Source organism: Scomber scombrus, chromosome 11 (genome assembly GCF_963691925.1).
Source record: "Scomber scombrus chromosome 11, fScoSco1.1, whole genome shotgun sequence".
NCBI classification, from domain to species: domain Eukaryota; kingdom Metazoa; phylum Chordata; class Actinopteri; order Scombriformes; family Scombridae; genus Scomber; species Scomber scombrus.
This window is the reverse complement of record NC_084980.1, coordinates 7804635-7820099: the sequence shown is the minus strand read 5'-3', so window position 1 is coordinate 7820099 and position 15465 is coordinate 7804635. Positions and strand designations below refer to the sequence as shown.

The following is a 15465-nucleotide window of genomic DNA, read 5'->3' as shown; positions in this document are numbered from 1 at the left end:
CTGGTCCCCTAAGCAACACGGGCCATTAGGTTAAGTGCTTGGAGGCATCTTGTGTAACACACCCTTTTAATAAACATCTTCTCTCCCGTAGGACTCAGCTGATCTCTGCTTCTATCCACCTATTGCTTAACATCGGATGGAAAATGCTTGCCAAATATCCCTTTTCCTTTTAATTCACATGGTGGCCATGGAGATCTCCCTCCCTGCAGCATTCTGAGGTGTGTTAATTACAAAACACTTAGTTATTCTGAGAACTGATACTCACCAGCTTGTCACTGGTTAGTTCTGTTTGACTCATCCTGTGATCTCAGAACGGAGTCACACTGTAGAGAAAACTAATGTGTTTGCCCAAATATCGGTGTGATACTGGCCTTTATGTTTATATCAGATACGTCTCAGTGCTAACCTCCAGTACAATGGAAGTTCCTCCCTGATTAAAGCTACTGTATCCAAGAACAGTGTGACAATAATCCTTTTTCTACTCTTATCAATTTAATTGTTCAAAAACATTTTTGTAAATTAAGTAAAAATTACTGTTTAAACAATTCTTTGAATAGGTGGAGTGTTCGCATAATGGTTTTACCCTGCACGGCAAGAAAATCACTGAGCACTTGTCATTTTTGAGAGGTAATAGATAAAATTAGAACACACACATATTAGCTTCAGTTCTAAAATGTCATCTTGATCTCCAGTGTGCCACGCATTAAGTACGTAATGATAAAAACAGAGAGTGGAGTTCACTTGATGGGTATGTATCAGATGGCAGAGAGGTGCTCTTGACAAGCAGATGCCCGTCGTGTAGAAGGACTGTATTTGGTTAACATGGTGATCTGGGTGCTGAAGTTGTTGCCGTTGCTGCCTATGGAGGGTTGCTGGTACTTAGTGTCAGCACCCAGGAACCGCTGCAGCATCCATCTGCGCCACTTACGCTTAATCTCCGCCTGTACCTGCAGGTGGGATGAGGAGGTAGACAAACAGAGGCAGAGAAGGAGGGCATTAAGAGGGCATGACACACAAGAAGTGACATAAAAAGACAGTAAACATCTTAGAGAGCTTTGGATTTACTTACCTCTCCATTCAGAAAACAGTACAAGACAGCAACAACGAAACCCTGAAGAAGAGAGAAGCAGAAGCAGATAAAACGTATTGCCCAATAAGAGCTGTTGTTGAAAAGACATACCGATATGATAGTGCAGCTGGGGGAAACACTCAAAATGTTTGCGCATGAATAATGATCGTAAGATTACGTCTGACTACATGCTCAGACAGGAGGTTTATCATTTGGAATCGCTGGGAAATTTTCCCAGGAGATATCATTCTGAGCTAAAACGATAATAAATTAGGAATACTTTCCATTTCTAGGTTTCCATCACCGCACTTGGCTCGCAGCGTTTACACTCAATTGAATCCTCAGTAAATCACCAACCTCATTATTCAAGCATGCAAAATTAAACATGTCAACTTAACAAACCAGTCGCTGGCTCAGTGGTACAAAATGTCTTCATGCTTCAAACTGCTTTCGTGCAACTTATAAAATGTAGTATGGATCTTTACCTGAAATGATCCCAGGATGAGATCAAACACCATTCTCACTTGTGAGTGGATGCCGTCAGGGATGAAGGCAAAAATGATGTAGTTTATCCCAAAGAGAGGTATCAAGAGCAGTGTGGATTTAGCCAGTCTCCTGTTAAAGAAAATGTTGTTAAAACCTACAATAGGTAGAGTCTAGGTAATACTGGTCATTTTTGCACTATGATTGTCCACCACCAACAACATAATGGCAGCAGCAAAATAGTTTTTTTCCATGTCACCTGGTAAGAAATGACTGTTGACATCCTGTGATACACATGTTGAAATTTCACACTTAAAAACCTACGAGTACTGATTGGATTCCTTTCTTCCGATGTCCGGGCAGTTCATCTTCTGTCGCAAAATCCGGATTATACAGATGAAGAGGAAAAAGTTCACCTGTAGAGAAAGTAACAGCCTGCTTAATGTCATTGCATCATGCGGAGCTTTATATATGAAATGCTGCTCACGAAAAGGTGACATGACTCACAAGTATGGTTACTAAAATAGGTGTTTTGATGATCCACCACGGACTGTCATCAATTATCTCCCAGCATCTGTCACAAGAGACGAGAGAGTCAGAACAAACAACTTTGACAGCATGTCAACATCAATGTTAGTGGCCATAATTACACAATTCCTCATTCATATTCTTTTTTTTTTTTTTTTTAAATTGGAACGTCAAAGAGCCAGATTCAAAGTCGGGATTTTGGCTGTAGGGTGTAGCCATGAAACATAGCTCTTGTTTTAGATCATGTGTTGTAGATTAAAAGTTTATCACAGACCACTGATGAGACAATTACTCACCACACCAGCCCAAAAAGTTGCTTATTTACATCTACAAATATTTCTTTTTCTGGTATTGTAGCGTGTAGCTGATTTATGATATTAAAACAAATACGAATGATTAACTCACCCAGGATCATTTAAATAAGCCTTAGTAATCACCCACGCTGAGATAAAGATGGTTGGAGCCACTATAAACAAAACAAAAAACATAAACAGAATTACTTGTAAGTTATTCCAACATTATAATAATCTAGAGAGAAACTATCAGTTACATCCACTGTGTCCAAATAAGCACAGCACTGACTCCATACAACCAAATAGTTGTTGAGCTTGTGTACACTGTTAATCTTTTGGAGCATTTTATAGTTCGGAAAGAACTAAAGTAATATTGCATTTTGGGTACGCTTATCATTTTTAACAGGACTCATATGTGCTCTGTGCCAATATTGGTTCATCCTGGGTATCTGCAGGAAAGTCACAGGCCTATATCCATTTTCCTGCTGGCAGACACAACATTTCAGATCTATTTATAGAGTTACTTTATTGCTGTGGCGGAAGAAAAAAGAACTTTGGAGAATGCTTATTAAATATACATTTCAAAGCCAAGTAACAGTGGAATTTTTGGAGCTAAAGGCCAATAATAAGTAGTTGAAAGATGAAAATGTACAGCCAAAAAAAAGATGAAAGTAGTGAGTGCTCAGCTTATATTTCTGTGTGACTATACATCTATCCTGATGAAGCTGTCAAAAGAGCATCTTTTGCAGCCAAATGGAAAGCATCTATTCATTAGAAAACATCAAAAGTGAATGTCTACAGTGTCTGATCCCTTAGTTCGGTAATTATTGTCTGCCATGGATGCATGAATTCGTTAAATGAGCTGTTTTCCCATCAAAAAGCAGCAACAACATGGCAGGAGTCAAACTGAATAATAACAACAAGAGCAGAGTGGTAGCTGAGGCAAGACTCATTCATATGCAGATGGAAAGGCACACCAGTTTCCTGTGGCAACTGCACTTATAAATTCATTTACATATGATCCCATTTGTTGTGTCTGTTGTAGATAAGACGAAAAAGCTCAGGCTCTGGTGGGCATTTGATCATTTGCTGGATAAGCGGACATGTCAAATCTCCTTGAAAACGAGTCGCTGTGAGCTAATGTGTATTCATCTACGTAAGGTATAAACGCGAGCACGCACCCCAACCAATCAGGATGTACCACCAGAAGTACTTCCTCTCAGAGAAGAAGGAGACGGCCAACAGAGCGTGGAGATAGAGGCCTTCCACCAGCAGCCAGAAGTAACTCGCCATGATCCCGTACTGGAAGAACACCACCACAGCCTTACAGCTCACCTACAAAACAACCGCCATGTTAGTGGTTTCTTGCATTGCCAGTGAATGTAAAAAACAAAATTCCATTACAACTCAAATGATAAAGAGATATTTTATTTATTTATTTTAATGACTCACAAATCAGTTGTGGTGGCCCACTTACTGTAAAAGGAAATAATCGAGCTAGACTAGTGTTGTGTTTGTTGGCATGCCACCCATCAAAATCAACAGTTGATGAAACAGTCATTATCAAAATGAATAGGAGCATTATATCATTAGGGAAAATTCTACAGGGGTTAGCTTACAGTGGTAATTATACTAAATATGGTTGCCAGAATAATTACACTAGCAATTAAAGTGTGTATGAGATTCAGGTTAATGTTTACATCTAAATGGTCTCACAGTATCAAGGGAAGTGGTGTAAAATGACAGATACATGGTGATCCTCTGCAATAAATACTGTATTACTGAAAAAAGTAACGCAAACTATAGCCACTGTGAAAATTGTGTGGTTAGGGTAAACTTTATAAACTATCAATGCAGTGTGACAGTAGCACAAGTAGCCGCAAACTGACTGAGCAGTTAGACCAACATTAGCTACCATAACCAGCAGGTCATACCAGACTATGTAAGGCTCTGAAAGTACTGGATTGACCAACTATATTGTTAGTTTATAAAATAAACTTTTGAAAGGGAAAGTTGTTTAACTTTCTTCTACTTTAGAAAATGTTATTGTGCATCCATAGCTGGGGGACGAAAAAGACAGCTGTTGTTTAAAAGAATGGTTAAAATCAGCAGAGGGGTTGAGATTTCTTGACTTTTCGTCACTAATATGGCTCAAGCTCTAAAAGGATTTGATATCATACTTCATATAACGCAACTCGACAGCATCTTTCATTAGACGTCTAGTAAATTCCAGATGTCTTTCAAACTCCACAGCCCCGGTTTGTTATACAAATGTTCTCCTTCAGAGTTGTAGACACCCAGCCTAAGCCAAGTGAACCCTGATGACATCTCCAGGGTTATTTTCATAGACATTAAAAATCTCTCTCCAAAGAATCATCACAAAGACAGCCAAAGTCCAGACGTATTGTGTCGCTAGCAGCTGGAACTCAATTCAAACTCTCACTGAAGCTTTCTTTCGTAATTCTTTCTGTGTGAAATGTGAAACTTCTTCTTTTTATTTACTAATAAGCCGAAACCTTTGTGATCCTAATAAAGTTAACGATGACTAATATATGGGCACACAAAAGGACTACGGTTCCTAAGAAAGTATTTACCGGCATCACAGCATGTGTACTTGCATTATCATAACCTAGTTTTTCATCATATCTGTGATATGAATCAATCCTTTTTTCTTGTATTAGTTATTAATCATTTGTATATCTACAGATGTCAATGTGACTTTGAATTAACCTTTTTAGTTTCACTTTGGCTCTCTATCCAACAGTTTTAACAAGCTGAGTACCGTTCATGAGAAGTAAACTGATCTCTGTGTTTAAAATTGGTGAAGTTCCCTTTTAATGTTGTTTTTGCCAACTTTTTTTTTTTTTTTTTTTAATGTGGAGTTTAAATAGAGTCAAGAGGGTTAGCAGCTGTGTTCGGCTCGGGACGATCTGTGTACCCTTGAAGAGGAAACATCTAAACTCGGCCATTAACAGTCAGCACTTAGAGACAGTAAAGCAGGTGATTTACTCTCTGCTGATCTAATCGTCACTGGTAATAAAACAGTGGATTCAGCTGGAGCGAGATCAGGCGACACCACTAACATTGTTGACTTGATCAATCAAATAAAAATAAAATAATAGCCTTACTTTATGAAATTGTTGTAGCTTATCTAAACGCCTTATCTTAGCACTTAAGTTTCGTTTTGATATTGTCACCATGATCATTTTGGCAAGAAGAAACGATTCAAACAAGATATCCATGCTGCTCTGAATGTGATTTATTGACAAAGCTCTCTGTAGTTCAGGCTAAATGTTCAGCAAACAGGAACTCTCACAACATCCTGCTGTACAGATGAATAGGGTAACAACGTTTCAGGAGTGGAAGGGACTTGGCAAACACTGCTACGCCCAGAAGCACTTGAGCGCTTGCACATTAAGTAAACTCCGACAAAAGCTTTAAAGTCAGTATAGTCTGAGTGAGTAATTAAAATAGATGCAGTATGCCTTAGCCAGGATCAGAAACTAACAATCGGCTGCTGCTCATGCATCAGGCGGACGAGTTAACTTGATCTACGATGCAAGACTTTTGATTATGCAAGGAAGAAAATCAATAAAATGCGCAGCTTCTCTAATAAATTGGATGTGTCTGTGGGAGGTGGGAGAAAACGGAGAAGAGACAGCGTTGTACTTACAGGTGACTGGCAATTGACCGTCTCCCCGACATCATACAGGACCACATCCTTGATGAAAACTGCTACAGCTTTCAGTATGAAAGACACAAACAGATGCATGTGGATGTAGTTTCTTGTGCAGTGCAGCTTCCTGTAAAAGAACACAAATGAACTGAGAGATGATTTAAACTGAGGGTAAAATCAAGAAAGGAGGGCAGTGGACAGAAAGCACCTGATGAATTCCTACAGATTAAAGACTTCAAAAGAACTGTTTACATGACCAGTCCCAACAATCATCTGATAAAGTGTGTGTTTATGGCACCAAAGCTTGCAATCAGAATAAATAGCAAAAAATATTTTGGACTTCGCCCGGACACTCACTGACTTTATTTATAAGAGGAAACATGCACAGAAAAAATGTGTGTTTTAACTGAGTGGAGAAGACATTATAAGCACTAACTATTGTGCTGTGCTGTTATCTAAATGTCCAGCTACATATAAACCAGCATTTGTCAAGAAAAGCTATCTATATCTATTTTACAGTATATAGATGTGCTTTTCCCCTGAAACACAGATTAATGAGTCAGAAACAAATGTGAAAAAACTTCTGACTTTAAACTCAGAGTTCAAATTTGAGAACAAATCTGGAGTTTTTCCAGGGAAAATGTAAATTCTATCTTCTGGGTGTTTCCAAACATATGCTTTCCCATTCAGCTTATAATTGGGGGTGAATTGTGCAAACCCATCAGGCGAGTCATCCCAGCAGGGCTGGTGCGGTGACACACAGCATCAACCAGCTGCCTGGACATTGAGTCTGCAGCCGAACATAAACAGCAATTGCTATTCACATCCTGTGTCTCTGCTCAAGAGTCCAAACCATTGGCATTTCTTATTTGCCAGGAGTAAACACATGTCTTATTGTTTAGCCTGTAACACACAAACAGTCTGACTGCAAACACACCCAACTAAAGAGATCTGATCATTTACACTTATTCTAATGATTAGTGCTTTGTCATGCCAATACACACACACACACACACACACACACACACATGCACACATGCACACACGCACATGCACACACGCACACACACACACGCATATACACACACGCACACACTTTGTCTCTACAACCCCAGGACTGAAGGTGAAATGCAAACATGCTGTGAACAACAGCAGCTTGTCTAAGTGGTTTGACTTTATGGCTGCTCGCAGTTGACTGCTTTGTTTGAGAAATGTTGCAACAGCTGATAATGTCAAATTTGGACAACTCGTCCTACAAAATGTGCTCTGGAGGCACATTACTGTATGAAAAACACTGTAAAACCTCTATAAAATGCAGGAAGTATGGTGCAAAATGAGAAATTGACAGGGTTTTATCGCCATACATGCTGGAAAAAGGTGTTTGATTGCCATTATGCAGGAGCATTAAGTAGCATTTTGATGGATCTCCTTACCGAAAAAAACACAGTATGATGATGGCGATCGTCAGAGAAATGAGAGACACGCTGTGACCGATGGTGTAACCCACTTTGATAGCGTCAAAGAATTCTCCCTGCAAAAACACATTCAGTTATACTCACTGAAAACACTCCATGTTTACATGAGTTTCACATTTAGCACGATGCCCCAGCAGCAGTAGCAACATGGGGCTCGAAGAGTTTCAAACTTTGGTTGCCATACCGACGTATTATCATCTATGGTGTTGTTTGGATTGTATCCACAGTCCATTATGTAGGAGTCTATGCTGATCGAGGTCCAGCCATCCTCGGTGCAAGTCTTTGACAGGTTACCTAATGAGCAGAGGGATAGAGAGAATATTAAACATTACTTATACAAGATGCCTTATGATCCATTGCTTTGGCAGCTTCACTGTGTTTCATTTACCATACTGCTCACATTAAAAGTAATGTATCATAATGTTGTGTAAGCCGCAAGGCAAAACTTCCCCTACATCTACTCGCACTTAATTATGTCACAATGAGATGTATGTGTCTCGCTGGATGTATGTGTCTCGCTGGAATACTCCCAAAGACTAAAAGGAAATGGAAGGAATGACTGAAGGGGATCAGTCGTCCCACCGGCTCAGAGAGTTCCCATGTGTATTTGCCTCCATCTGTTTCTTAATTACTCTCAGGCTGCACACACACCAAGAGGCCAACAGTCAAGCATTGAGATATTTTTTACTCTGCCCTGCTCATGGGGGCAGAAGTGAAAGGTCCAAGTGCATTCAACTGCCCATAAAAAGAGGAGAGGGTCCTCTGAGAGAAGACTAAAGGAGCTGATTAGAATACAGTACAGTAGACTAGAGCTTAGTAAAGGAGACATATAAAATATACTAGAGCAGTATAGAGCTCTGTAATTTGAAGAGGACTTGAGCTCAGCATAGCACAGTAGAGCAAAGGACAGTTACGTTCTATAAAGCAGAGTAGAGGACAGTAGACTAGAGCTCAGTAGAGTATATTAGAAAAGAGTAAACTAGAGTAGATCTCTATCAAGACGAGAGCTTGGTTAAGTAAAGTAGAGCTCTGTGGAACAGCTGAGTCTCCACCGAGCTTCCTGTGGAGACTCAAGCTCAATAGAACAGAGCTCAGTAGATTACATTACTAGAGCTCAGTTAAGGATAACAGAGCTCTGTAGAGTATAGTAGACCAGAGCTCAGTAAAGTAAGACATGTCATCAGTAGAATAGAGCTCTGTAGAGTACAGTAAGCTAGTAGAGTAGAGTAGAGTAGAGTAGAGTAGAGTAGAGTAGAGTAGAGTAGAGTAGAGTGGAATAGAGCTCAGTAGAGAGGAGTAGAGCTCTGTATAATATAGTAGAGTTCTATAGCGTAGACGAGTTCTTCAAAAAGTACATTGGTGTATGTTAGACTTGAACTGTAAAGTAAAAATTGACAGTACACAGTACACAGTTCACTAAAGTAGAGCTCTGTAGAGTACATAGGGCTAGAGCTCAGTAATGTAGAGTGAGGTAAACAGTGGTTCCCAACCTCGGGGTCAGGACTGACCAAGGGGTCATTGGACTAATGTAAGAGTTGCAAATTAAGTGGATGGGATAGGACAACAGAAAAAATATATATATTTCTGACACTTAAAAAAAAAATGTCCTAAAAAATGTTTGCTTTATTTTTTTATGATTAACTTATTATTATCTTAACTTATTATTTTACTACTGTTATTTTATCTGCTCATGTCTCTGAAACTTATTGAAATAAAACAATATAAGATTAAAAATTTAGCTGGTAGACAATGCAATGTGTGACAAGGTGTCCCAGGTAGAATTAGCTCTATTTTTCAGGGGTCACAAGACAAAAAGGGTGAGATCCACTGGAATAGAGAACAGTAGAGCTCAGTAGAGTACAATAGAGTGCAGTAGACTTAAGCTCAGGAAAGTGGCGTGTAGTAGAGTACAGTAGAGTACAGTAGAGTAGTATAGAGGTGAGTACAGAACAAGATGAGGTCAAAACGTAGTATATAGCTGGACCGTGTATGACGGATACAGGAAGTGGCAACACAAAGCCGGCCGACACACGGTGTAACTTCATCAGTCAGTCAGTCAGTCAGTCAGTCAGTCAGTCAGTCAGTCAGTCTTGGACTTTTGTTTGTGGCCCCTGCGGTCCAGCAAAAAGTGAGCAAAGAGAATCGATTTTATGTCTTATGTTACTTGCAATATATGAACTGAGCTACTTCTCAATAAAATAGCTGCACAATAATTGCCTTTTACAAAAACTAAATACTTGTATTATTTACTTACATTATACATTACTTAAGTATTATTTAGTATTTATATCTATATCGGATTAATGCTCTTTTTTTGTACTTTTTGTGCTTTTAAAGAAATTAAAAGTAGATTCATTTATGTTCAAAGAGCTTTTGCAGAAAATGTGCATCACTTAACCAATTTAAATATATTGGGAGGAGGCTTCCTGGTAGTCTATTGGTTTAGATGCATACTATTTAATCGGGCAGTCCCCGGTTTGATTCCTCATAGTTACTGTCTCTGCTGTCAATAGAGGCTGTAAAAAAGACAGAATGAAGGACCCAGGTGAAAAATCTGACATGAGTGCACACAAGTTCTTCATGAATGTCATACACATTATTTTAATGAAATCCTTTGAAAAAGCATTTAATCTTTAGATCCTACTAACTTACTTTTAGACAGTATGATTTTTTTCAAGAATGAAGTATAAATGTGTCAGTCCTCAGATGAGGCACTAATCATTAATTAGACTGAGAACGCTTCTTACAACCTTCATGAGGCAGATCTAATCCTGTAACCAGCAGTGAGAGGCACAGATTGACATCCATGTGATTTTATTCAGTTTCTTGTTGTGTAATATTTATTTGTAGCATTTCCTCATCTCCTTTCCTGTCAATAAAGAAAGAAAGCTGCGCGTGCTGGCAACAAATTAATCCGTGTGCTGAATGCTGCTGTTGAAATCTAAATGTAGGACATTCCACACATTTCCCAACCGTATCGCTCTGCAGCCACTATCAAATCAAGACCGAGTTGGGAAATGACCAACAATGCAAAGTCTTAGAATGTATTTGGCATTAAAATATGGTCAGCTCACAAATACCTGAGTGGCGTATTGCAGAGAAGACGGAGGCTTAGTCTCCTCAAACAACATGACAAGACACAAAGGCGATGATAAGCCCCTGCTGTTTCAGCCCATGCCACCACTGGATTTGGCTTGTTTGAGGGATTGCCAGAAGAATGCTTTCATCATCCCCCAAAACATGACTGCAAGGATTTTCAGTGTCATGCACGGCAACAAGGAGAGCTCAAACGAGTTAATCACCCCATCATCTTTTGATTTCGAGGTTTTTTTAATCTCTTTATCTTTTCTGTCAGTCTTGCACACTATTATGCTTTATCCTGCCTAATTATATCTTGGAGAAAGATTCTTATTAGCATGCAACGATTAGCTCCATCTCAGCAGTACATTATGGCACGTATGACAACGCTACAGCACAGGCACTCTGTCATTCAGAGCTTAAAGAAAGGGTGAGTGGCCATGTTATTAAAAGAGATGAATGACTGTGTTTGTGTAAGACCAACTACTGTAGGTAAAGAGTTCATGAGAATGGCAACCTCTATCTCAACTAAATTTATGACTTGGCTTCTGAATCTCTTTGGCGCCATGTTTCGTAATACTTGTTTTTGTGTGTGTGAGACTTAAAAAATGAATGGCTCAGGATGTGTCAATAACTTGAGCCTTTCGCAACGGTTACTGACAGTGAATACATTTGAAAAGAAGCTAAAATGACTTTTCTGACACTGTAATGCATCTACAAAAAGGGCAACTTCTTAAAGATTATACATCATAACTTGTTTTTTTTTTCTTATTTCTCTAACCTCTTAAGGTTATGAAACCATTTCAAAAATAAAGTGAATAAGCTGAAAAATGCACAGCGGTCAAGTCACACAAACAAGGCTGTTTTTCTTACTTCCTCTAATATACACATTTGGAGATACAAGGTTCTCACCCAACTGACACAGTAATTTACTGTGTACAGAGTCCAAGACAGTAGATCATCCCTTAATGAAGTCCTCCTTACATGACATGAGAGCAGAGTAGGTTTAACCAGCAGAGGCCTGCACTGATTTGTTAATTTACTGCATAATTGATATCATCCACATCAGTGCAGCACAGGTCACTTATAATCCCCTGACCTTCTTTTAGGCCCCTTCGCTTAATCCTGGTCCCTGCACGGTGGGTGCTGCGAACATTTCTCATGTCAGTGAAATATACCTCCACTGTCTTCAACCCTACATATCTGGTGATTCTTTATGTGTTCTCTCACTCTTTCCACGTTTCCCCCCCTGTAGTGCTTTCCTTTTTCGGTCACACAAGACGGGAGCATCTGGGTCACATCACAGCTTCCCAGAAAACCCTTCTTCGCTACAATGAGCCTTTCACATGCGGATGATAAATCTTTTGGTTGGAATTCCTCTCATGTTCTGAATGTAACGGGGAAATACTGGATGGATTACCGGAGCAGGGACCCCTTCCTTCACCATCCCTGCTGAGGCGCTCAGGGTAAATGTAAAAACTGAAACCTGTGACCGCTGCTGCGAATGCGGTGGAACGTCTGGGGCTGAGTTTGTGAAGTTTTGTGCGTGCAACGTCGTAGTTGATATGCAGTAAAAATGTTGTCTACCGATCATACAAAAGACCAAAGACAGATACAACCTGACAGATCTGAGTAAGAGTTCTAAATGCAATACGAAAGTGATGGATTTGAATTTCTGTCAACAAAATAGATGCATATGAAATTACAAGTGACATGATAATTTGAGCTTTAAAGCAGCACTAATTGACTTTTTAGCAAGGCAATAAGAAAACCAAAGCAAAATAAAACTGTAGATCTGAGGGAAGCTGCCAAGTTGATGTAATTCTCTGTTGGTTCATCACTATGACCAGTAGTACACAAAGTTGTTCCATGATTAATGTAGAAATATTGATAGATGCAGCTTTAAAATGTGTTTTTAAAGGTTCGTTTCAAGCTGCTTCAAACCAATATAAAAACATTTCTCAAGGCTCCAAGTTATAATTGAATCCTCTCTGCCAAATGAATCCAAATAAACAACTCCAGCAACCCTTAGTGCATAATTACACTCAGGATTCGGTGTGGTAATTAACGACAAATTGAGATACACATGAAACTCAGAGGGGAATCATCTCAGGGACTACTTTACAAACACACTACAGTTCAGCCTGTTAAATCTCAAGACAATGGTTTCCTTTATACATAATTAACAAGACTTCCCTGCGAGGCTTCTCGTAGATTAAACAAGGACAAACAGAGCGTATCTTCCATCATTGGATGGTGCAGGGAAGTGAGACGAGAAAGTGTTTATCTTTCTTTAACTCAGCCGCACCATGTGTTTTGAGTTTTACTGTATTTTTTGTGATGTATGAAACGAGGCGGTTTTTATAAAACATCTTAATATGCTTAGCTGTATTATAATTAGGTAGTTCAAATTTGACAAAGAAGATAAAAGTTCCAGTTTTAGATAAATTAGAGGATATTACAGGACTGGAGCCAAAGCTTTTACATTTTGAAATTCGGCATTTTTTTGTGGCTTTTTGTGGCAGCACAACAAGCTGTAAACACAACATTGGAATATTATCATTTCATAAAGTCAATATGGGAAACTCAGAGTAAGTCAGTACTAAGTAAGCACAAATATCTGACTCTTTGGTGGCGAAATGCTCCACTATGTTCACAAGCAAGGTGCAAACCAGTCTGTATGCCATTTAGTGTTGGGAAGGCAGCACACAGTAAAAAAGTAAAGTTAGGGTTAGGGTAAGGGTTAGGGTCAGGGTTAGGGTCAGGGTCAGGGTCAAGGTCAGGGTCAGGGTGAAAAACAAAACAATGCGCTTGACAATGCTAAAATGCTAAATAAGTCACAAAAAATATGGATTAGAGCAACTTTAATCAATCTTTTTTAAGTTTTTAATACATTTTTTTAAATATAAATGGACACCTTTAAGAAGTTATTGAGCATTTAAGGGAATATGCTCTATTTTTATGTTAACCATTTATTATTATTTTAATATTTTAATTATTTGTCAAGTTTTTGAGTCAAGCTCCTGAGCAAGAAGTGTCATTCTTCATTTACTTTGTTTCATCTTTGTTTCAGATGTGTAATTAAGTCCATTTATCTCCTTGAGACATTGCCACACCAATGTGTGTGACTTTGACTGTCATCAAAACAAACACATCTACTGTGTATAGACGCTTCCCTCCCCTTTCTTCCACAGTCACACATACACAGTTACACACGCACACTGCCTGTTTTGTAAGCTTGACTCTTACGTGTGGTAGTGTCCCTGGAGAAGTAGAAGAGATATTTCGGGCACGGGATGGTGACCACCTCTCCAATGTCGGCACTGGGCCAACATGTGATCTTGTCCCACGTCCCACTACAACCTGAAATTAACAGAGAGGGAGAGAGTGAGGGGGTGTGCAAAAAAGTTGTGTTCCACTTGTTAAACATGGAAAGCTCACATATATGAAGAGGAGCAACGCAGACTCTTAAACAGAAGATGTTTGCTGTGGCGTGAATCCCCTCCAGTGACAAACAGCAACTGGTGAAGGTGGAGCATCCGAGTAACCATGGCAGCCAAAACATATGAGCTTGGGTCAGCTGTTGTTACAGCCCTGGGTCTATAACAGCAGATGACCTTAGTCAACACGCTGCCACTATGACTAATAAAACAGCTCCCCATCCTTCGTTACACACTGTTATTTGAATTCAACAGATCACCATGACTTTCCACAGTGTGTTTGGTCTCTGGATGCAGAAATCTGGTCACGGCACTTCTAAATCCACACCTGCCTGCCAATTTATTGCTATGAAAAAAGTTCAGTTGGCAAGGTGAATTTACAACATCTCCTTATAGATTTAACATGTTTTACATTTGATGGAATTTACATAGGGTCAGGGTAATAAAACTAAAAGGGTCAAGTTAATAAAAAGATAATGAGTGTTTAATGACCTTTGCACTGCATGACAGTGAGGAGGGTTTCAGTGAAACACAGAGGTAGCACAGCTTCCATGCAGCCCAATTTTCTCCCAGGAGAATATAATTGTGTGCTAAATGCTGTGAGTGCGCAACACCCCTCTTAGCCATGTGCAATTCAAACCTCATCAACAATATATTGAAACAGTCAATCAGCTAAGTGGGTTTCATCATTGCACGCTCCCTGTTGTGTTTTTAGCGCTTAATGAAAACAAAGGGTAAAATTGGATCAATTAGAGGCTTTCCTTTCAATCTGAACCAAAGCATATGTGACAAGGAGCTGGCATTAGTTGGAAAACAGTGTTCATCCATGCAAGGTGTAATCTAAAGCCAGAGGGGAGGCTTGAACAGCTTTTGTTGTCTTTAGAGCTCGTTGTGTCACTTCGATCACAGCCCAGTTGAGGATTTAGCATGTAAGGATGAGACAGAGTAAGTGCAGCCAGCGCAATGAGGGCGTGTTGGAGACGGAGGATACATACCTGTCGTTCTGTTCTCAATCTGAGCCTGGCACATGTCCCTCTCCTTGTCTATTTCCTTCATCATGTCACACATATGGTTCTGCATCGAACACACCTGTGGAGAGAACAGTTTGTACATGGTTTCTGAAATACAGCTTCAAACAGCATCAGTCAGAGGTCACCTGCCTATTAGTCAAATGCGCGTCAAGACTTATACTGCGTGCGCCTTCTAAGCAGCGCTTCGCATATCAAAGTTGCCGCATCTAGCATCTCCACCTTCCTGTGATGAACCTGACCCCGGCTGCTGTTAGTCTCTTCATCTGACATCAAATCAGTCTTTTGGCTGTGATTCAACCATCACATTGCTTACAGTCGCATGTCTTGGACACATGGAGGGAATTTCTCAGCCATGAACTGGTTCAACATGATGCTGAATCCATGGAGGTTTA

The 15465-nt window shown here is 39.6% G+C and overlaps 1 protein-coding gene across 1 annotated transcript; it reads right to left on the bottom strand.

Annotated features, from left to right (window-relative positions):
* Window positions 1–755: 755 nt before the first annotated feature.
* LOC133990408 (vasoactive intestinal polypeptide receptor-like) lies at window positions 756–15131 on the bottom strand. Its single transcript, XM_062428713.1, has 12 exons — window positions 15038–15131; window positions 13852–13965; window positions 7709–7818; window positions 7483–7580; window positions 6047–6176; window positions 3555–3708; window positions 2486–2546; window positions 2060–2126; window positions 1877–1968; window positions 1555–1684; window positions 1070–1111; window positions 756–947 (listed from the first exon to the last, which is right to left on the bottom strand). Exons 1-12 carry the CDS (start codon window positions 15120–15122, stop codon window positions 756–758), a joined length of 1275 nt encoding a protein of 424 aa, XP_062284697.1. The 5' UTR covers window positions 15123–15131.
* Window positions 15132–15465: the final 334 nt, after the last annotated feature.